General features: G+C 46.8%; 1 protein-coding gene and 3 long non-coding RNA genes across 4 annotated transcripts; all 4 read left to right on the plus strand.

The window, feature by feature from the left end:
- The first annotated feature begins 4,571 nt into the window (after positions 1 to 4,571).
- LOC123049443 (uncharacterized) lies at positions 4,572 to 5,172 on the plus strand. The gene has a single exon (XM_044472360.1). The coding sequence runs from the start codon at positions 4,664 to 4,666 to the stop codon at positions 4,910 to 4,912; it is 249 nt and encodes an 82-aa protein (XP_044328295.1). The 5' UTR covers positions 4,572 to 4,663; the 3' UTR covers positions 4,913 to 5,172.
- A 3,077-nt stretch (positions 5,173 to 8,249) lies between these two features.
- Positions 8,250 to 8,902, plus strand: LOC123049444 (uncharacterized). Its single transcript, XR_006423587.1, has 3 exons — positions 8,250 to 8,411; positions 8,530 to 8,653; positions 8,767 to 8,902. It is a non-coding gene; the product is annotated as an uncharacterized lncRNA (long non-coding RNA).
- An 852-nt stretch (positions 8,903 to 9,754) lies between these two features.
- On the plus strand, positions 9,755 to 10,287 carry LOC123049445 (uncharacterized). The gene is made up of 3 exons (XR_006423588.1): positions 9,755 to 9,816; positions 9,922 to 10,075; positions 10,182 to 10,287. It is a non-coding gene; the product is annotated as an uncharacterized lncRNA (long non-coding RNA).
- A 316-nt stretch (positions 10,288 to 10,603) lies between these two features.
- LOC123049446 (uncharacterized) lies at positions 10,604 to 12,143 on the plus strand. The gene is made up of 4 exons (XR_006423589.1): positions 10,604 to 10,648; positions 11,205 to 11,328; positions 11,660 to 11,814; positions 12,061 to 12,143. It is a non-coding gene; the product is annotated as an uncharacterized lncRNA (long non-coding RNA).
- Positions 12,144 to 24,210: the final 12,067 nt, after the last annotated feature.

Genomic DNA, 24,210 nt, shown 5'->3' on the forward strand with positions numbered 1-24,210 from the left:
GGCAAAAAAACGATTCACCCCCCTGACTGCTGGGACCCACCAGCTACATCTTCGCAGGCCAGGAAGTGCCTGACAGTCGGGACCCACCTGGTCGAAGCGTACGTAGCGTTGTCATTCTGGTCGCGAACCTGTACATACATACTGGTCGATGTAGAGGTGCACACGTAGCATAAACACGTACGTACAGCGGCCAGTGTGCAAGAAAGAAAATACAGCCACGTACGTACATACGGGCAGAGTCTCGAACGCCTACTCGCGCATACGTACGGCCAGGGCTCGTGTACATGGCTGGGTCGGAACGGAGAAATAGCGTCGCCGTCGTGTTCATGGGGAGCCAACCGGCTGGGTCGGAACTGAATGCATCGTCGTGTTCATCGGGAGGGCTTGGACGGAATAGCCGATGGAAACGAGGCCTGGCGTACCGCAGAACGGAGGAAACGGCCTTGTGTTCGACCGGCCACACTCGAAACGGGATCCTGTTCATCGGGAGGGGTCTGGCGTACCGCAAAACAGAGAAAACGGACCTCCTACGGTCGAAACGGGGGTCCTGTTGATCGGGAGGGGTGTGGCATACCGCAAAACGGAGGAAACGGACTTGTGTTGGAGCGCTACGGTCGAAACGGGGGTCCTGTTCATCGGGAGGGGTGTGGCGTACCGCAAAACGAGACTCCACGGGATACTGTTCATCTCCACCGTCGACCCCCTCCAGCCTTCACGGGCTACTGTTCATCCACCGTCGACCTCCTCCAGCCTCCACCTGCGACTGTTCATCCACGGGCTCCTATTCATCCAGCCTCCACCGCGCGCTACTCCACCGGCTACTGTTCAACCAGCCCTCTCCACGGGCTCCTGTTCAACCACCCCTCCACGGGCTATTGTTCATCCAGCCCTCCACCGTCTACTGTTCATCCTGCCCTCCACGGGGTCCTGTTCATCCAGCCCTAACCGGCTCGATCGATCGGGGTCCTATTCATCCACCCCCGCCGGGAACTGTTCATCCAACCCCCCTAGCAACGCTCACTATTCATCCAGAGGCAGCATCGATCGGCTTCAGTTAGCAGCAGTAGCGAAGGAATCGCTCGATCGGGTTCAGTTAACAGCCATCGATCGATCGCTCGGGTTCAGTAACGCGTAGCCTGCAGTGCAATCGCTCGGGTCCAGTTAGAGCCCAACGCCTCGCTCGGGTTCAGTTAGAGCCCAACGCCTCGCACCCACGCGCGTGCGTGTATGAGAGAAACGCGCATCGCTCGGCCCCGACCACCCACCGTAACCGGGAACACCCCGATATTTTCCTCGCCCTTGCTTCTACCACGGTTTTTTCCGTCATAGATGGCCCAAAGAATGTCATGCAGTTGCGTCTCCGGCCCGCCCAGGACGAAAAGCCCATTTTCTGTCATGATTTTTTGTGATAGAAGTAGGACCCCACCACATCTATGATGATATCGGGTTTTGTCACAATTATCGTCATAGAAGTGTCATAAGTATGACAGAAAAAATTTCGTTCGGCCCAAAATATCACGGATGTGTCTTTTTTTTGTAGTGACGCTCCAGGTCCTCTGTTGTAGGGAAGTCAACCTTATACATATTGGCCTCGAGTCGAATAATCTCCCACTGAAAATTACCTGGAGCTAACTCACTGAGCCTCTGTATAATCTGAGCCTCAGACACATCACCTTTTGTGACTTTGACAATCCCCGTGGTCGTGCTCTGGGGCTCCTCTGGTATCTCCCTCGCACTAGGAGACTCAAAGAACATCAACTCGGCACAATAAACTCCATAAATGGTAATACTCGGCATCTGATCACGCAGAATCGGGCACTCTCCCGTGTCATGCGTTGGCTTGAGGCAGGTATCACATAACTCAGTCACGCATTCAGCAATAAAGTGGCCCCTCTCACCACAACGATAACACAACATCTTATCCTTTTTACGAGCTCACTTGGAAGCTCTTTCAGCGTCTGTCTTGTCAGCGGCACCGATCGCACCCGTCACCAAGGGCTCAGTCTCAGGCACCGCGGCATTAGCCAGCGCCGTCACCGTGTCCATAACCTGACCGGACAATTCCGACGTCTGTCGAGAAGCAGCCACCTCCGAGGATGCCGTCGGCTCCACCACGACAGGCGGTGGAGGTTGGCGGTAACGGTTCCTACCACCGCACCCACCATGATGACCTCGGTAGCCACCTCTCTGCCGGTACTTTGGGCCAGATGCCCCCTCAACAAAGCCTCCCGGGGGGCCGTAAAAAGGACTTTCAACAGTTCCATCACTCTGCCATGCGTAGCCACGCCCGCCGCCCGCGGACGACGAGCCATGATGTTGGCCATCACCATAAGCATTGTAACCATCATCACCCTATTGTCCCCGAGGTTGTCCAATACTGCCTCGGTTAACCGGTAAACGAGCATGCCCCGCGCCTCCATCGCCCACATGCACAGGTTGAGGAGGCGGTGCTTGCGTCTGCACCGGCCCTGGCCTTTTTTGCGGCGGCCTAGCGACGAAGTGGGGTGGGGGCGCAGCCCGCGGCTGCTGCCCAAGCGCCTACGTCTGTTTGCGAGGCGCCACCACGGCTGCCCCGTGCGGCGGCGGCCTAGGCCCCTACGCGTTGCCACGCCCCACAGCTACTAGCGCGGGCGCCGGAACGACTGGCCTAGTCGCCGGCAGCCTCGGCCCCAGACCACCGCCGCGACCTGCAGCGGCCGGGACGGACCCAGCGGCCAGCGGAGGCCTCGGACCTGGTGGAACACAGCCACCACGCCCGGCCTGCACAGTCCCGGCGGCCACCGGAATCTTCGGACCCGTCGGAGCAGCACCACCCCGCCCCGACATAGCCCGTAGGGGAGGGATACGCGCCGGACGCCCGGGATCGCACACAGCGAAGCCCGGGACCGCACGACGACGTCGAACCCTAGACGGCGGCGAAGACGAGTTCTGTGATCGACGAACGATCGACTACATGCACGGGCCAGCGCTGTCAACAGAAGTTGAGTCCGGTTTAGCCTGGGCCTCAAACCCAGCTAACGCCGGCCCACCCTGTTTCGGCATTTGCTGGGCCGAAAGCACATCAGCAGACCGGCCACCAGTCTCTGCCTCCCCATTGGGCCCAACAGAGCCCAGCAAAGAATTCAAACGCTGGATCCGCGCTTGGCGGATCTCAGCCGACCGGCCGGCCGCCGGCGCCGGCACCGCCGCCGCCGCCGCAGGCTCTTTCTTCTTCCTTCTCTGAACCATCTTCCAAGCTCCCGCCTCGAAAAAATCTGACAAGGTTGGTTTGGGGAGACTTACCTTGGGTAGGGGACCGCGCCAAGGCCGGATCGCCGATGCCGCCGTGCGACGACGGACGACTTGGCGCACTATCTCGACGTTGTCCTCCTCCTCCAGTCCCAGCCTAGCCGGATCGTCATGGGGGATCACCAAGTCGACGAGTAGCGCCACCTCGTTCTTGGAGTATCCAACCCTGAACGCCTCGCAGATCGCGTCCGACGGCGTCGGAGAACTCGCGGGCGGCTCCTCGCCGTCCGAGTCGCCATCCTCGTCGTCCGTGTCTCCGGCGCCTTCCAGCAATGCCCAGAACCGGCCCCCAACTCGCCGATCCCCGGCGGATGAGGCCGCCTGTGGCGTCGCCCGTGGCATCGCCGGCAGAGTCGCCCGCTTCACTTGTTTCGCGATAAAAAAAGGTAGGTTTATGTTATGACAGAGTTTTTCTGTTTCGCAGTAGAATCGTGCATGCTTACTAGTAGTATAGAAATAATGAAACAAAAGGCGGCGGATCCGGGTGCTGAAAGTTGCCGAGTTTCCCCTTTTCTTTAGTTGCCGAGTTTCCTAACAGTGTGCGGATACGTGGGAAACCATTGTCCTCACGTTGTCGGTACCACGATCAGCATCGACCGAAACACCTACTCCCTTATTTCATCTATATAGGGCCTAATGCGTTTTCTAAAACCGTCTTTGACTATTGATAAGATTAATAGTACATGAGATATATAATGTGAAAATTATATCATTGAAAACTCCTTTCACATACTAATTTGACAGTATGTTTTGTGTAAGTTGCATGTCATATGCTATTGCTTTAATATTTGATCAAAATTAGCCTCAAAAAACACATCAGGCCCTATAAATGGAAGGAGGGAGTACCTCACTGCACACCGCGCTTGCTCCCGTCGATCGGGACGCGTAGTTCGGTGATGACAATGATCCATCATAGACACGCGCAAGTGAACCACAATTTAAAAACACAGGCCGGTGTGATCCCGCGTGACCAACGATGTTCCAGTCCAACTACCCCGGCCGCCCGGCCAGTCACGAACATCATCGCACCTAGCACCTGAATGCACATGTCATAATCGACCCCGTCCTTCCGTCTAACCAACCAACCAACAGCTTAATTTCAGCGTATGTTTCCCGGACACCTGTGGATCGAGGCAGTGCAGTGTCAACGTTGTGCCAGTCGTCACGCACTGGCGCGTACACGTACGAGACCCGTCGCCCATACTGGCTACTCGTGCGTCCCACGTCCGCGGCCCGCGTACGCGCCGCTGGCCGGCCGGTGTATATATGGAGCGCCCTCAACTCGACAGCAGCACCAGTCGAGCCCCAGCAAGCAGATTCGACAACAAAATTCTTCTGCAGCAAGGGCTTCCAAGTCCAAACCGATCATCAGCTCATGGCTTTGGATTGCAGGGCCTTGCCGCAGCCGGCGACCGCCTGCGTCGCCGCCGTCGAGGCGGCGAGGCCGTGGTTGGGGGCCTGCGGTGCTAAGTCGTCTACGGATGGAAAGGACAAACTGCAGGGGAGCGCCGTTGAGGTGGATGTGCCGCTGTTGTGGGACGACGAGGGGAGGATGAAGCGGGAGCTGGTCGCCTGGGCCAAGGCCGTGGCATCCATGGCCATCAGGGAATCGATGCGGTGCTAAGGAGTACACGCGCAGCGCGAGGCGATGGAGGAGTCATGGGTCGATGCATTTCTTGTTTGCTTCGTGCACGCAGCTACACACCCGCGGCACCGAGCGTGGCCGGTGGCCGCTGGCCTGCATTTCGTTTCCTCTGAATCCCTTTTTCACGGAGCGATCGGTCATAGTACATCGATCATTCGGGATGTAAATGTTTCTGGAAAGGATGGAGGACTAATCCATAATACCTAAATAGTTGAACCCATTACTTTTAATTCTCTCAACATGCAAGCCATTCACCTCATCAAGTGTGCCACATCAGCATCCACTAACAATATTTTTCAGCCCATGCAAACCTTATTCCGTTATCACTAATTCTCTCAACATGCAAGCATTCTACCTCACAATACACTACAATATTTTTCAGCCCATGCAAACCATACCAATATGTTTATTTTTGTCACTGGACATATGTACTAGAATAGATAATTATTTAATTTATTTACTTCCTAAAGATTGTGAAATGCCCTAATTTACACAAAATGCAAGTACGGAATAGTTATATGTTAAAATTAGTAACTTTTGATTTAGATCTGTTCCTTCATACTAGTCAATGTGTACATGCAATGCACGTTAATTTGAAAGTATGTTAAATGCATGCGGATATTAAGTAAGATATTATTTGCGTGTTATTATGTGATTAGCACTATATTTGACATGAAATTAACTGCACGCTAAACGTGTTGACTCGACATTGAAGCAGTCTAAGTCGTTGGATTGACATGATTTGATGGCCGAGATTAATTGGATCTGCCCTTTAGGTCTTTTTATATTGGTATAGATATAAGTTATCTGTAATTAATCTTTACATTCCCGCAACAACGCGCGGGAAAATTACCAAGTTATACTAGTATTAGATGTTTTCCATGATCTCTACCATATTCCATTGTGTCCGAGGAAGATGAAGGATCACATCTGTCATGCGCTAAGCAACAGTTCTTCAAAAGAATTGGAGCCCCAGCGTCACACGTGCCTGATTTTTTTTTCTGGTTTCGGTCAATTTTTCCGGACATGCACGTATATACTACCCCTGTAAGCATCTTCAAGATATTAAGCCGACGCAACATTTTAAGATTGACGCAATCCCCACAGGTGCCTCGTGTTCTTTTGTTCGGTTAATTTTATGCATAGCTACAGCATCGTATACCTTTTTTCCGAAGAATATATGTATTTATTCCAAAGTCAGGGGTTACAATCAGCAGCGACAAGCTCCACAACACACGTACGGGATTGGTTAAGCCAGCGCGTAGTAATACCCCCGCTACGAACAAAATTCACACAACCTTATTTGGTTCATGAGAAATCTCTATTCTAATGTCTCATTTGGTAGTCTCCGTTCCGGGTTTATTTTCGTCCCATTATTTTCGTCCGGTTTTTTCGTCCTCTCCCCCACCCCACCCCACGCAGGCCAAAAAAACCCACACCCGGCAGAAAAAACGCTCCATCGATCCTATCCTTCATTGCCGACTCCTCTCGATCCCATCTCTACTCCAATACGATCCGCCGCCGAGATCCGAGACGATCCGCCGCTGCCGAGGACCAATTGGAGCCGCCGCCAGCGCTGGCCAGCCTCCCCACCGATGTGCGCGCCGGGTCGCCGCTCCCGCTCCCACAGCCGAGCATAGCAGCAGCGGCGGAGCCCCAGCCGCCACCACGTTTCTCCTGCTCTCCGGCAAGTCCGCCCAGGACCAGCAGCTCCTCGCCTCCGCCGCCGGCGAGCTCTCTCTGGCGGAGGAGGGCGGGGGCGAGCTCGCCGTCTCCCTCGCGCTCGACGCCAGCGGGGACGCGGGCTACGATGCGGCCGCCTACATGGGCGCGCTCCAGGCGCGGCGCTTCGGGAGGTGGATGCGTTGGTCGCCGCGGATGGCATCCACGGACGACCTCGTGATACAGTGAGTGCAAGATTTTGTTCTTTTGAGTCTCGCTCCATCAGAAAAAGTAATAAACGATGAATTTCCTCTTGAAATCGCTCAAATTGGGCTTACTCTTTGCTTCCCCTCTGTCTATAGGAACTTCGCCAAACTTCCGGTGGGCGTCGTGTGCGCCACATACATGCAGTTCAAAGGCAGAGGTGCGTCAAATATGTATGCCAATTGGTGCTTGTTTTTGTTGTCCCTTTTAGTGTGTATCTCTGATGATCTTTCAATCTCGGTGATCAATGTCTGTCACTTTGGTGGGGAGATGAATTGTGCTGTTCTGTTTGTTGTATGTTCAGTTGATGATTCGCTTGACATATCCACAAGGTACAGTATGTGTGATCCAACCACACGTCGCATAGTTGAATTCCGAAGCAATTAGCTTGATTACCTGCAGTCCATCTAATTCTCATCTAATGCTGATTAGTTTAAGCGAGTCAACACATAGGACGGAAAGACCCTTTTATAGTTTTCTCAAGGGGAGTGTACCGTGTGCGGGGGCATATCTCTGTTCCTTTGTATGGTTGTTTAACAATTTGTGAAATGCTTGTAGTATGATAATCTAGATAGTGGGGATATGTTACAGAAAGTGTTGTGCCTGGCCTCACATGTACATGAGTTGGTTTATCATTAAGTGCTCTCTTTCCCACTAAATTTCACATCTGCCATCTGAAAAAAACAAATCCACATTTACCTGATTTCAAGTTCTTATGGACCTTATGGTAAAGTATTTAAGTAATTTTAGTCGGCTCAAAAGGCTCCAAGATTCTTTGTCTATCATTTCCTGTTCAAAACTGACAACAGAACTTTGTGAAGCCTTTCAGTTTGTCTTTGTTTCAGTTACTTTACCATTCGGTCTTGATGCCTGAACTATGTGAACATTGTCAGCTTAGTAAAATGGTATGAACTTGTGTGCCATACACATAGCAGGTCGAAAAACTACCATTGTATTTGCATATACTGCTTGTGACACAATTTTCTGAAAACATGTTGGTGGTCATTGGTCAACAAAAGTTTTCAGCATTTGGCACGGTGTTAATTATCTTAAATTTATTGTGCTTCTAGAATTATAGATTTCCGAATAATTAGATGGTCAGCTATGCAATATAATATTCCCATAGTATTGAAACATTCTGTTCTGCAAATATTCCTTCAGCAAATGGCGCTTACACTTAATATGGGATACTCCAAATCCATAAGAGCAGGCTATATCTGATATTTTCTCCATACAGAGTCGGCAGCGACTTGATTTATATTTTCCGCTACTTGTCAATATGATGGCCCGTTGTATATAAATGAGGCATGGCCATCACTTATACTTGGGAACTACTTTTCAGTGATAGTTGTATTGACTAAGGTACTATTTTTTCTTTCTTAAAGATTGATTTCTTCAGTGGTGTGTGTTTTACTTTACAGTTTTGATAAGATTCCATTGCCAACACACTTTTTTTCTTGACAGGGAACTACGGCGGGCTTATGCTTACTGAACTATATTCGAAACTATCAGAGTGTATAGCAGATTAGAGCAGATTACAGCAGCCTTAAAGGTAAAATGATCTGAACATTTTTTTCCACAATACACAGGTAGTACATAGTAATAGCCCTCTTAATAATTCCTATATAAAAGTATGATCTAAACATTTTGTTGAGTTGTTTTTGCACCAGATTGTTGGCCATTAACGGTTATCCATGGCACTAAAACTACTTGATCTCAATACATTCACCTCACAACACTTGTTGGCGAAAACATGTGCTATAGCACCAAAGAAGTTGAGGTCAAATTAATGAGGTGATAGCTAAACTCCTTAAACTGGATATATTTGTGTTTTGTTTGCTTGAAGTATATAGACATATATTCCTTGATCAAAACTCATTGACACTGCTACCACTAATTTGCTTCAGGTCATCGACTTGAAGATTGATAAATATGGTTCTGTTATTATGCAGGAGTTGTGTGATCTGAGGAGAAACTATTCTCTTGCAAATCGGATAATTGTTGTAGGAATTAAAAGGCACATGGTTGTACTGTTGTTCTGGGATTTCGTTTCTTACGTTCCTCGACCCTAATGTCTACATGAGGTGTGAGTTCAACGGATAAAGGAAATCACATTACTAATAGAATGGTAGGAAGAATCACGGTGATTCATACAAAATTCACTTAATTTATCATATAACGAATCATATAATTTATCAGCTGCCTCAACGGCTCACACTTTTGCAAGTCTTCATATTTTAGAAAATACGACTGAATTTGATAATTGGATCAAATGCAGTTATATGTCTTGTACTTGCTTTGGTTGAATCTGAAATTTTGTCAGAAACATAACGAACCACTTAGATATATAAAGCATTGATCTGTGCAAAACTGAGAGATGTTGTGTTTTTACAGTTCTTACGTTGTCTGATTGAATTTTCTTATCCCACATTTTTTTTTCAGATGCCGCAGCAAAGAAAATGCTCTCAGCCTTGGACTATCCATTCACTCGATTCTTGAAACCATTACCTTTTCTGAAGCAAGACTAGCTAGCACCCAAGGTGCCGTGGCAGGTGTACGTTTATCCATTGGCTACCCGTTGGAGCATCACTTGCGGTGCTCTTTGTAATGTCACTTGGTGGGTTTTGCAGAAATGACTGTCTAGAGACGTTTTATCTTGATAATTGACAACATAAGAGTGCAAAATATTTGACAGCAGATCGCTTATGGTAAGACCTAGCTATTATCAATAATTTTAGTCCATTAAATGCCGTCTTAGTGAAAGGGTGTTCTTTTATCATGGTTGAAGGTTGCATGACTTCTGCTAGGTGTTTTGATACTTTTCGGTCTCTACTTGAATGTTGCGTACCTAATTTTTTAGTGGCCAACAATCTTGCACTGATTCTTGCTAGGGATCATCAAGGAAACTCAATAGATGGCTATTTCAGTGGAGATTATACCAGAGATGTTGTTTTGAAGTAAGCTCCTGCACACCATTCTTTTGTAGTTCTTTCAGAAGTAATGTTTCATTCTTTTACTTGAGACTAGAGTGGTTGATGCTCATTCATCTTAATTTAATACAGAGTATATGCCAGGAGAGAAAGATATACTTGAAACCCGATGAGGTCAATGATGTGGAGATTTTACCAGAGATGTTGTTTTCAAGTAAGATTTTGTGTGAGATTATACCGATCGCACCAGCACGCCACATTGTTGCTCCACGGCAAAGGCAGCGAGGTAATTTTTCTTTTCGCACCGATGTAATTTTCCTTTTCTTTTAGCCCACTCCCATGTCTCTTCCGTTCATATTCTAATCACGCATGGTGAGCGGCGGTTTCGACAGCGACTGGCTGGCTGCTGCTGGCTTGTACGTGTGGAAGGCAGTTGTTCACGGCAGACCAGTGAGCGGCGGCGGGTGGGCGCGACCACATGGTGGTTGGAAGGTAGGCTCCGCGGCGTTCAACCTCGGCCACCATCGTACCACGATCTCGGCCCACCCGGAAAGTCGGATGAAGAGGTGGTGGACGGTGAGGACCAATCATTATAGCTGCTGCTCCATTACTTCCGCTCCTCGAAAAGCTCCCAGAAGCCCGACCAACAATGGGATCTTCCTCTGAGGTTCACGCTACTCCTTGTCCAGACTGATCCCGGAGAGGAGAACAAGCCTCCGAGCACGTGCTCGTCAACTCCATGCCGGCTGCTCCAAGCGCCCCTGCTTCGTGTCTTCAAGGCAGGCGCCGAGATAGCCTTTGCAGCGAGTTGTGGTGTGTGGACTCTGCGGCGAGATGGGATTCAGAATCCTTTTCCGTGGTGAGATAACCCTGCCACCACTCATATGCCATTGCATATAAGTGAATCTGTTTTATAGAAATCAATCTTGCACGTTGGTTAGCTCCGTAATTTCTTTTACTCCGTAGCAGACTGAGTTGCTCACAGCCTATTTGCTGGAACGCCAACGAGGAGTCATTTTTCCATCTCCACAAATATTCTTGGTCTCTTCAAATTAATTGCTTCTTAATCCAACTACCATTTTTCAAGATTAGTTCGTTTATATAATATTTATTTTTGTACCAGTGTTGATCAAGTAGGTTATTATTGTGAGGAATCAGCAGTAGGATGCACATGTATTTGTTTCTTGCCACTGGTTGCAAAAGCCTAAAAAATGATATGTTTTATTCACCTCTTCACAGTAATACGAGTATTTTGTTTATTTCCTACTCCCTTTTAGTGTTTACTGATTAGTCACTCTTAAAGGTGAATGCATGTGTATAATAGGTGTGTCATGGCTGCATTTTGCGGCCCCTGACTACTGGAAAGTAATCTCCTTTGGATGATTTGTATTTTTTTTTCTGGAATTTGTACTTAGATAGCACATCCAAGGAAGGAAGGAGATTGAGGTTGGCACCTCCTGAAGGCATGCATGCTCTTCACCGAGAGAGGGAAGGGCATCTTTTTCTTGGGTTGCAGTTTCCACCTTGTTGTTGGGTGAGGTGAGTCATGATTTCTCTCCTCCCACTTCATTTTTTAGAGATAATGAACTATAATTTCTGTTTTGTGCTCATGAATTGCATACTTGTAGGTTTATTCGATTTAGAGATATCACACACACACACACACACACACACACACGCGCGCGCGCACGCACACACACACTTATGATCTATAAGCGAAGCTGCGAGTTTGGCAATAGATGCGCGACAAAGTAGTGGTTGGTGTTGGGTTTAATCAATTATCAAATGTTTTGCCAATAACAGAAAATTACCTTCCTCTTAAATTTATTGTCCTTCTGTTTCATGGTCCAGCTGATTCGTTGTTCGTCAGAGCTCTTGTGGATAATCAGACATGGGGTGCATGGCAAAATTAGGACAGACTGAAGGCAGCAAATTCCGCGTTGGCCGTGCACTTTGAGGAGAAGACATTGTCTTTGTATAAGTGCCCCTACAATCATCTCTTTACAGCAGAGATAAGGCCTTCAGGTAATTTGTGATGATCTTTTCAGCATTCTTAATTGATGACATTTCTGAAGGGAGATGATCCTCAGCATTTCATAGTTATTTTTTGTACTGTTGTAATCACAAATTTCACATTCGAACTTAACTTGTTATCAAATAATTTTGGAACAAAATTTTACTTTTACCTGCCCTCCACAGAACCAAAGGTTCACGAGGACTTTTGTTGCTCTAATGCTTCTTCGATGACCATCTCGCCGTTTGCCCTTGCAGATAGATATGGCCGCATAAATCGCACCGATGGATCCAGTCCTTCGCTAGGTCCAACCTACCCTGCACCAGCCTCAAGCACGTGAGACATTGTTACCTTGTGTTCTAACTGGTTACCACAATCAAATCCATTTTTGCCCAGTTAAATTAGTTAGCTCATTTTGTTGATAACTGAGTTGCATTGGTAATATATACTGAACTGTCTTTGGCATTCTGTTTTGCAATATATTCTAATTGTCAGGATTTTTGCTACATTTTTTGTGTAGATTTTAGGGACATTAATGTAGTGCTAATGCCTTCCGTGCAGGTTATTCAGTCAACGCATATTCTGTCTTTTGGCATGTGTATGCTTGCTCTTGTGCTCATGTTGTAATCGTGACATGTAATCAGTCCATGATCCTTGTGTGACCAGAAGTTGGGCATAACTGCATTGTTACTGAGAAGATGTGAATATTAACTTAGGGATCGGAGCTGAAGCTCTAGCCGATAGCAAAGATATGAAGTCTGTGCTCTGTCTTATGTTTGCAAGTATATTGATGTAACTTCACATCTTGAATGGAGTCACTCCTATGTGTACTGCCGCTGTAATTACACAACATGAATTTTCCGTTTTTGTGATCAGAAATTTTGCCAAGAAACTTGTTGGATTAACTACGATTTTGTCCTATTTACTACTAGCATTTATTCTTATCTCTCAACATATTCTTGCCCCTATCTAGGACAGTCGGAAGAAGAGAGCTTCGACTGGGAAACAGCGTGTTGAAGCAATACCTCTTGTTGAACCACCCAAAACCAAAGAAGCCTCTTAGATTGCGAGAGGCCTGTTGTGTTTAGTAAGAAACTTGGCGTAAAATATCCAAAATATCAGGAACACTATGTATTGGGCAGACCTGAAATACTAATATAAGTGTATCCAATTTTTTCTACGATTCCCTTCCTCGCCCATGGACGTGGACCACGTCTCTGGCTTTGCAAGTCCAAGGCTCCAAGCTAGGCGTTATTTTTCATAAAGTTTCTATCGATTTCTAATCAAAATATTTCTATTAGCGTAACCCTACCTGGCGACCTCCATCAGCCGGAGGTATTCCTGGAGTCAAGGCAAGCATGTTGACCAATTGACGTAAATGTGCAATATAAATTTACCTCGGCGCTTTGTTTTTGAATGTGATGGCGTTGTCTGATACGTCTTCTCCGCACCATAAATTTACGTAGGATTAGATTAATGTTAAAAGGCCCGTAGCAACGCACGGGCATTGTACTAGTTTTAATAGGACTAAACACCGTATCTTCCATTAGTCATTTGATCTCACTAATAAGATGGTTGTACGCTGATTTGTTCAGAGATCCTTCCTTAATTGTCGGTAATGCATTGAAGCAATCAGATTCGATTGAAGCAAGCAGGCTTTTGAAGACTGATTAAAACCGGCAGGTGAGTCCGATGGATTGTCAAGTCAATGCTTTCCTTAAGTGCATGTAACTCGGCCTCGATAGCATCATTGCAGTAGAAGAGACGTCTATGTGCAGCAAACACCACCTTTCTCGTCCCTTAAAATCATATTTCCTCCATAATGTAGTGCATATATTTTTTTAAAGTTAAATTTTGCAAACTTTGACCAGGTTTATTGAGAAAACTATTTATATCTGCAATACCATATTTATAAAATGTGGAACTACTGCATCTTACTATGAATCTAATAATATATATTTGACATTCTAGATGTAAATGTTTTTCTGCACAAACTTGGTCAAAGTTTATGAGCTTTAACTTAAAAAAAATCTATGTGCACTGCATTATAAAAAAGGGAGCGCTAGAGCCCGACAATTCATATGTTTGACAGAAGAACACATCAAACCAGCCCAACGGTGGGTGCGGCCAAGGTTGTGGTGGTGGCTTCTGACGAGGCACGGGGCAAGTGGATCATCTGGCTTGCAAGCAGTGGCGATTCCACTAGGGAGGCTTCAATAGGCTTAAGCCTACCCTCCAAAATCCTATTTAAGCTAAACATATCACTTTTTTTCTCGAATACGCATAGCATGCGTATCTTGCATTAAAGAGAGAGAAAAGGGGTACAAGAGCCCTCCGCCGAGGGTGTTACAACACACCCACTCCACCGTATCTAAGGTACATACAACACCTCGCCTCCTACCCACCTATGTATCCATCTAAAGAAGGGTTCCAAGTCTGACCGTATGAGGCCGGCCGTCTTCCAAGCCCTACCCTCCGAAAGGATCCTACCAAAGAGTCTATTAAGCGACGGGGAGTCGCCGCAAACACGATCCCATTCCGATGTTTCCAGAGCTCCCAAAGGGAAAGGATGATGATGGTCCGCGAGTCCCTCGCCGGCATGCCGTCTCCTCCTTTGTTCACCAGCCATGATGGTAGCGTGTCGTCCTGCGTTGGCGTCCACTCCGGCTTGCTCAGTGCCGTGCAAATCTGCAGCCAAAAGGACCGGGAGAAGGCGCACTGAAGCATGATGTGGTTCATCGTTTCATCCTCCTGGTCGCAAAGCGGGCAAGCCTCCTGATGCGGCAACCCCCTCCTGGCCAAACGATCCGAGGTCCAACGGCGGTTGCGCACCGCGAGCCAAGTGAGAAAGCGGCACTGAAGGGGGGCCCGATTCTTCCACGTTGCTGCCGCCGTCGGGACCACCTCTCTGCCTGTGAACTTCGCCGCGTAAGCCGAGCTAGCAGAGTAGATCATGTTCCTCTCCCATGCCCACACGATCCGGTCATGCACTCCCTCCTGGAGTTGAAATCCTTGGACTCGCTCCCACAGCGCCATAAACTGGAGGAGCGCCGGCCCCTCCATATCCGGACCAACGTACTGCACCCACGCGCCATTCGCTAATGCCTCGTTGACGTGGAGTTGCCGACGAACGCGTTTGGGAATCCTAGAGTAGATGGCAGGTGCAACTTCCTCGATCCTATATCCTTCCAGCCACCTGTCCTCCCAGAACAAAGCCTGTCTACCGTCTCCGACTGTCGTGTGCACCGCCGCGTTGCATAGCTGCCTAGCTGCTTTGGGCACCGATATGGTGAACTCACTCCATGGTCTTGAGCTATCTGTTCGAGCGAGCCACGGCCATCTGGCTTGCATGGTGATGTTCATCCACTTAAGGTCTGGAATCCCAAGGCCACCTGCCCACTTGGGGGCGCAAACAGCCGGCCATGCAACGGAACAGTTTCCTCCGTTCGCCTCCGCTTTCCCACACCATAGAAACCCTCGCAGAATTTTGTTGATGGCCTTGATTATCTTGGATGGGAGCTCCACCGCTAGCATCGCATGTATTGGCATTGACGATAGCACCGACTTGACAAGGAGTAGCCTTCCACTCTTCGGCAGTGATGAAGCTCTCCATGTGGGTAGGCATGCCGCAATGAGGTCCACCAGCCCCTGAAACTGGGCTGCCGATTGCCGACGTATGGTCAATGGGAGCCCAAGATATCTTATCAGAAATCTCCCAAGTGAGCAGCCAAGGGTATCAACAACCACCTCCATTTGGTCTTGCGTGCACCTGATCGGTAACGCAGCACTCTTGCGCAAGTTGGCTTTAAGGCCCGAGGCAGCAGCGAAAATAACCAGAATGAGTGAGCATGCTCGTAAGTCCATCATATGTGGTTTAAGAAATACCATGACGTCATCCGCAAAGATTGACATCCTGTGTCGCAGTCCGGATGGTGCTAGGGGGGCAAGGAGGCCAAGCTAAGCCGCCCGATGGAAGAGCCGCTGAAGTGGCTCCATGACTAGAAGAAAGAGCATTGGCGACATTGGGTTCCCCTGTCTCAGTCCACATTTGTTGTATATTGGCTTTCCTGGCACTCCATTGACCATAACTCTCGTGGAGGATGTGGCAAGGAGCCCACAGATCCACCCAATCCACCGTCGTCCAAAACCCATAGCATGCAAAACCTCCAGTAAGAATGGCCACTGGACGGAATCAAAAGCTTTCGATATGTCAAGCTTTAAGAGCACGGTGGGATCCCTCAAGGCATGTAGCCGCCTAGCCGTTCCTTGCACGAGCATGAAATTATCATGCAGATATCTGCCCTTCACGAATGCGCTCTGGTGCTTGCCCACCAAGCGAGGTAGATCATCCATGAGCCTAGAAGCGAGTACCTTGTCAAAGATCTTGATGGCGCTGTGCGCCATGCTCACGGGTCTAAAGTCACGAAGCTCCTCCGCCCCATACATCTTCGGCAACAAGGACACCAACGCCTTGTTTATTGCCGGCATGCCCCGCATGTGTCTCCACGGTAGAACGCGTCCAGCGCTCTGAGCAAGTCTAGCTTGATGATGCTCCAGCAGCAAGCATATAACCTGTTGGTGAACCCATCCGGGCCCGGCGCCTTGTCCGGTGGCAGCGATTTGACCACTTTCTCAAGCTCCTCCTCGGTGAAAGGCAGCTCTAGGTGTGATAGATCATGTCTTGGGAGGCCCAGGTCCTCAAGCCGCAAGGCGGCACCCCTCTCCTTGGTTGTGCCGAGCAGCTGGCCGTAGTAATCATCCACTTCCTCTGCAATCTGATCGTGCCCAGTGATTAACTGCTCGTCCTTCTTAAGGGAAGTGATCATGTTCTTCCTTTGTCTTTGCCTGACATGTCGGTAGAAGAATTCAGTGCTGGCGTCCCCTTCTCTCAAGTGCAGAATACGAGACCTCTGTCTAGCAATGCCCCTCTCGAGCGAGCAAAGACCTAGAAGTTTCCTCTTGAGGGTTTTCCTAAGGAGAAATGCTGCCACCGTAAGGGGTCTGTGATCCGAGGCGCTGTCCAGCCTATATATGAGCTCCATTGCCATAGCAATCTGTAGCTTGACATTTCCTATCCACTGGTCGCTCCATCCTTGCAACTTCTTGGCCGTGGCCCTAAGCTTATTGTCCAGGACGACGAAAGGATTGCCCACCGATGGCACCGAGTTCCAAGCCATAGAAACCGTGTCCATGAACCCCTCCGCACGTGGCCAAAAGGCCTCGAACCGGAACCTGTGTCCCACATATATGTCGGCATGGAGATCAATAAGCATTGGACAGTGGTCCAAAACCGAGGTACCCAATGCTTTAGGAAGCAGACGGATGGAGGTCCTCCCATGCATTGGTGTTGAACACGTGGTCGATCTTTTCTTTGGTGGCATTCTCGCGCTCGTTCGACCATGTAAATCTCCTCCCACTTAGATAGAGTTCCTTGAGCTCCAACCTGTTCAATGAGGACCGAAAACGGGCTATCATTCGCCTATTGACCGCATCATTACTCTTTTCACTTGCAGCAGCCAAAAGGTTGAAATCTCCCACCACAGCCCAGGGGCCAACATGAAGATCCCGAATTTCCACCAGCTCCTCGAGGAATTCCACCTTCTCATGATCGAGCTGGGGGGCGTAAACGCACGTCAGCCACCACTCCGGTGCCCCCTCAGGCTTGAACAGAGCCGTCAGGGTATTCTGTGTGGTGTGCGGATTGAAGAGTGAGACCATGAGTGCATCCCATGCGATCAAAATGCCTCCACATGTGCCATTGGCCGGTAAGTAGTAGAAATTCTCAAATCTATTCCCAAGGCAATGCCGAATGATCTCCGCTGTTACAAGTTCCAATTTCGTTTCCTGGAAGCACACGATAGTAGGGTTCGCGTCTACAACTACTTGATGAATAGCATTGCGCCATGCCGGAGAGTTGAGGCTGCGCACATTCCACACTAGAACTTTCAGAGGTTGTGCAGCCATAAGAACAGCCCACACACATCTGCTGCACCACAAGGATGCCTATGTGGCCGCCGCCACAACCGCTGGCAACTCCTGCATAGGAACCACCGAAGGCTCCCACCCGAAGAGAGCAAGAATGGCCGCAATATGCATGTCCGAGAGCGGGTTGGAGAAAAGGTCCACGTAAGCTTGAAGCGCCGCATCCCCACTGGTCTCCCCCTCGTGAGCGAGACAAAGCTTGCGAATAATGGTCTGCTGCTGCCTACTAAACATACCACTTGACAAGTATATTCTGGTGGTTTACATGCAACAATTGCAATGCATTTGCTAATTAGACTTAGGAAATTTGTGTGTTAAGCCTACCCTCCAATGTCCTGCTAGATTCGTCACTGCTTGCAGGAGGGAAGTCAGGGTGTTACAATATCCTCCTTTAGTAAAACAGAGAAGGCAAGTCAGAGAACTAGCACGAAGAACAAACTACTATTGACAGTCGATTATTGTACATCAATTACTGTTGTGAAATCGTTGTATTAGAGCACTGTTCATGAAACTCTTGTGAAAGAAAGTCAGATTCCTGTAGCTTCCCTGGCTTCTTTTAGTGAGTCAGAGGATCCACTTCCAGGCACAGGTGGTTGCTGCTCCACAAACATAGGTGACTTCCCCTTAATTGTCTCCTCAATAGAGAGATGCTGGACTTGGAGTAACGATTTGAGATAGCCACCCGAGAACAACCAGGAAACTTCTGTTGGAAGGATCGGTTTGCCATGAGAAATCTCGTTCCGAAGATGCCAAATTCGCCATTGGAGCGGCAGGAGCATGTCGCGCGTCCTTCCAGGCAGATCGGTAAGTATGTGCAGAAGCCATCCATCATGTGTCCTCTGGACATACTACTTGGCACTGGTACGGAGTATTACCCAATCCACTAGCTAGAACTTTGTCCTTCATGCATGCGCACACACTATGTCAATCTTTGTATAATCATCACAATGTATTTTTTTAGGGGTCTCATAATGTATATATTGACACGTATATTTACTTGCACACACGTATGTTGTAATTATACAGACTAATGGAAGGAGAAAATAGGGAATTAAACATGGATTCTAGTCTTTTATTTTTAGCAACCATTATGCTAATTGTTTTAATTTTAATCACATGGTAAATTACTTTGACCATATCAGATTTCTACAATTACTATGGATTACAAGGTGTGGAATTAAGATCAGCACAATGACCTTGTTACACAAAAACTGTTGCAGTAAAGCACTAAAACTAATTCAAAAGTACCCCTTCAAAAAAGATACAGTAATACAATAATAGAAATAGAAAATAGAATTTTTTTCTAAGAAGAAATGAATTAAGGGCATTGGTATTACCCTAAAGAAGAAAGAAAATGAAAAGGAAAATTTCATATTGTCAATGTCCATATTCTTTTCTATAAGCTTGGTCAAACTTCATAAAGTTTGAATTATGATGATAAAACTAATATGTGTAGTAAAAAGGAACATGAGGAGTGTTATGTAAATATGCCTAACATGAACAATCATAAAGACTTGTGTCAACTTTTTTCTTATAGGGAGGTATCAAAATGTATTTCCCCGCAAAAAATGTATTAAAAGCTTACATACAAAATATGCAAAACTTGCACAATTCGGTAGTGTGGAAGAACAAATGTAATAGTGTAAATTTAATAAATCATGACTCAAAATAGGTCAACACACAAAAAATGAATTCCATTTTGATTTCTAGTGAAACTGAAGTAGTGTCACATAATTGCAGAATTAGTACGTTGTCACATGCACAACTACAGGGGGAAAGATCCAACCACCAAAAAAGTCGACTAAACATCGGTAAAAGAGACATAATAACATAATTTGTTATTGATTTTATTATATCAATTACGAAACTGCATTTCATTTTAAGTTCGTAACAGAATTTTTTTAATTATAAGGTTTTTTCTAGTCCTAAAACGTTTTCCTTCACTTCTCCAGTACAAAGTTTGTTGTCCTCATCCCTTTGACAATCGTAGTATATATTTCTCTCGTTCTTATAATTCTTTTTTCTTCCCATGGTCTGAACGTGGCATTCATCAGTTGAGAATTAAACCCATCCAAATCGTTGGATCCGTCGACGTGCTGCTGCTACATGACTTCGTCCTCCAAGTTTCCAACCAGCCATTATATTATAGTTAAAACTCTAGCGTGTAAACCGGCAATCTTAGGGAAGATGCCGAGGGAGTGCTACACCTAGGTAACGTCAACATTGCACCATTTCACACTCATGACTCATCACACTCTATGAATCTAATCACACGTAGCATGCATATAAAATTAGTCATGCTACTCGTGCTTCACATGCTCGCTCTCTTGCCACTCGCCGATATATAGAGCGTGCCTCCCCAACTCCTAGTTGCATCCCTCGAGCCGCAAAGCCACCCGTGCCAGCTAGGCATCAGTTTTGTGTGAGTTTTTCAGTCGTCAATTTGTCATGGCTTTGGATGCCAGAGCTCCACGAGCCGTGGCGACGGCCTGCGAGCTCATCGTCGATGTCAACTTCGGTGCGACCAGGGCGCGGCCTGCATGTAACGGCAGCGCGTCGTCTAATGTGAGATCAGGGGATTTTGAGGGTGTCGTCCCTATAGATTTGCCGCTAGACGATGAGAGGAGGATGAAGCAGGAGCTGGTCGCCTGGGCAAAGGCCGTGGCATCCATGGCCATCAGGGCATATCACTGCAATGCTGAGGTCGTAGCGTCAGGTGTATACAGTGGCGGATCTAGGATTTGAAGACAGGGTAGTCCTCCCCCAGCATACAACATGTGAATGTTTCAACTAATTACCAATACCACGTAGAAATAAATCAATATGGTCTTACAAACATACTAAAATTATCAATTAAGTCCCAGTTTCTGTAAAAGAAGCCTACATAGCATGTCTGTGAAAAAGAGAAGCAATGTGCTAACTAATTACCAATAACACATAGGAAATAGATCAATATGGTCTTACAAACATGCTGAAATTGTCAATTAACTCTCAGTTTTGCATAAAACAAGCCTACCGGCATACACAAGTTCTGCGGTTTGCACATCGGCAACATCCGGCATAGGCTTCTTCACTATCTTCATAGCGTGTGTATGAAAAGAGAAGCAATGAGAATGAGTGATGTGCAGAATTATTTGTATGTGTTCGTCGGTTACTGTACTAGACAGTAGATAGCAGTAGCACAACAAAGAACAAACCCCAAATCTTAATTGGGGATTGGGCAGTGGGCGAGTTTCGAGCTGGTACCTCCAATCAGGCAACAACAGGGAGTACTTAAGACCTGGAGCGCTGTTTGGTCGGCCTGTGCTGGGTTGTTCGGAGCGCCGGGGGCTGGGCCGCAGCCTGCAGGGGGCGCAGATGCGATGGGTGCGGCTGGCTCTGACTGCGGTGCGGGCTGGACGGAGATGCGGGAGAGAGGAGGAAGCTCCTAGGCTCCCTGCGTTTGGGAGAGTGGCGACTGGCGAGGCGAGCGGGATCGCGGGGAGCGGCGAGGTGGACGGGGACGGAGGTGGCTCCGGGTCATGGACGACAAGCATTGTGGTGGCTGCGTGCGTTGTTGTTTGTTGGGCTCAGTCTTACTGCTGGAATTCGAGCCGAGTCGAGCCGCCTCGACTCGCTAAAGCTCGTTTCGTTAACGAGCTAGCTGGACTCGATTCATTACTATAACGAGCTTAAATTTAAGATTGGCTCGACTCGTATAACTCGCGAGTTGGCTTGTTTAGCTTGTTAAGCTCGTTAAGGATATGAACATAAAACCTTACGAATATGATTAAAATCGAACTTTGTTTGTGAACATTGTACATGTTTAATATGTACATTTTACATTCGCAACTAATCATTTTTATCATATTCGTAAGGTGGCTTGGGCGGCTGGGCCTTGTGTTGTGCGTCTGGGATGCAGGGTGCTTGGCTGATCTCTTGTACCGATCCTAACGAGTTACACGATCGGCTCGTTTAACTTGGTTTATAAACGATCTTAAACTAAAACTCGGCTCGACTCGTTATTCTTTGAGTTCGAGTCGATTCGAGCCGAGTCACGAGCTACTCGTTTAACTCGCGAGCTTCGAGCTTTTTTTCCAGCCCTAACTTACCGAGCTTTTCATTTTCTCTCTGGCCCATAGCATATAGTGCAGACCAAAATCCCAGGGTGGGCCGCGGCCCACCCTGTCCACCCTATAGCTCCGCCCCTGGATGTATAGCACTGCATTGTATACGTGGTGGATAAGTAATTGGTGAATGCGTTTACTCCATTTTTTTGCTCCTTATGGGTGCTTCTTTATCGATCCATCGATCGGGATCCATCGATCGGTTGTTCAGCTGTTTCCTCAAATTTTTTTCTTTTGCTCCTTCGATCGGCCGTTCAGCATGTACTCCCTTTACATATTATGGACAGGATGGAAGAGAGTTGGTGTATATCCAAACGTTCTCATCATTTCTTTAATTGTTTGTGTTTACTGTGTGGTGTAGAAGGAGGTTGTCGTGAGAGGCTTCGACTACGCTTCCATTGGTCTTATAGAAAGTACATAGATGCAGAGTGTCTGCAATACTGATAGTTGTGCCAGACTGCCAGTCGTGACAGGCAATAAATACTAGAAACACAATGGAAGCAAATATTTACCCAACCTAATAGTTCCAAGTATTTTTGTTTTATGAAGGCTTGCCATGAATGTATTGGCGAGTGTGGTTTTGTGTAGTTTGAGCTACATAGTACTCCTTATCTTAACCATCCATTTTTGCATCGCGATTCGTGCAGGCACATTTGTCATTTTTGTTTCTCTCAAACGAAATAACGTATAAACTTCAAACTTTGCATGACAACAAAACATTCTAATTACTATGTGGGAAAAAAATTCGGATTTTTTCATGCATTTAAAATGCTAAAAACTATTTTTTAATAAAAAATCCTCATTTGTATATTTATGTTGGTCCAAAAAATCTGGAAGTTTTTCCACACATTGAAGTTGAAAAGTTTGTTTGATCTGCAAAGTTTGAAGTCCATACGTTCTTTCATTTGAGAGAACAAAAAAGAAAAATCTTCTTGTTACAAGTTAGTTGGAGAGTACGGATCTCAAAGCAATGTTGAAGGGCTGAAGATAATAGGTTCCATGTAGCTCGACCTACAGAGGAACTTTACCATTTGCCCTGCTACAATTAATCATTTGTTGTTCTTTAGAATTCGCTCTATTTGATTAAGGCCTCACAACAGACAGGAGAAAGCTCTTGAATTGTTGAATATTTGTATAGTTTTGAGACAGTTCTTCCCCTCGATGAGTAAGACCCATGGACTATGCAAAGGGTGGAAGGTGGCGATGATAAAGTTGCAACCCAACCTTATATACGTTATTATATGTGGAATATGACTCAAGAAAAGAATTACCTAGAATGTATAGTCGGGCAAGAGATAGGCCCGAGGTCTTTGTAAAAATTTAACAATTCTAATCATGTGTATGTTGCTTTAAGGTGTTGATGTGTTCTACGTGATGCAAGGACATGCGCTAAGGACATGATACTAGCCGTGAGGGGCCTAAATGGGGTGCCATGTGCTGCAAGAATGCCTAGTTTTGCAACGTCAGAAACACTAGGATCCAGGAAGATAGGAGTGTTATTTTGACAGGATGATTATGATTTAGAATGCAACTACGGAGTGAGAGGTACCACGTGACACTCGTAATAAGCAATCCAAACTTGATGAAAACAAATTAAGCTTGTTTGAATCGTGCATGTTACCTGCAGAAAAAACTACGGAGTGAGAGGTTTGAGATCAAAGTATGTGGCAGCAGAAGAGACAATATGAGAAGGGTGAAAATAAGGTATATATGTTTATTATGTCTATAATAGGGGTTTGGAAGATATATGAATAAGGATATCTATACACACCTTAACCCATGGTAGGCGGGCCAACATGAAAACAACAGACTAGGTTGTGGAAACAATTACTGGCAAGCTAGTCAAGTGATGCGAGAAATATATAGCCATATCAGCTCCAATGAATGAGGATATAACATCAATCTATCCTGACTATGTAGTGGAATAGAGGAGGATGGTTGTATTTCCAGGGATGGTTTGGCATCATGTGTGTTTTACAAGATGGAATATTATTTTAATGGATGTCGACGTCTCTATCAATAGTGCGATGCATGTGGTGACTTTGTCAAGCTTAAGGCTTTGTCATTCCAGTCTTCTTCTGTAGGCTCTATGCGAGTGTGTTTTTGTGTGCGCGTTTATATTGTATTTGATATATTTTTTAATCTATTTTGTTTTTAGATGGAAAAAAGTTGTAAAAAAAGTGAAAACATCTCCAACTGCTAGCCCTGCATGGCACGAAGCTGATAATACTCAGGGGTTGTTTGACACATGGATCGGCCGCCCTCGTTGTTGGAAATATGAGCAATTTACCAAATGATTTTATTAACAGAAATACTAGA

This window comes from Triticum aestivum, chromosome 2D, assembly GCF_018294505.1.
Source record: "Triticum aestivum cultivar Chinese Spring chromosome 2D, IWGSC CS RefSeq v2.1, whole genome shotgun sequence".
Classification (NCBI taxonomy): Eukaryota; Viridiplantae; Streptophyta; class Magnoliopsida; order Poales; family Poaceae; genus Triticum; species Triticum aestivum.

Coding starts and splice junctions, on each gene's coding strand:
- LOC123049443 (XM_044472360.1), top strand. CDS start 4,664: ATGGCTTTGGATTGCAGGGCCTTGCCGCAGCCGGCGACCGCCTGCGTC.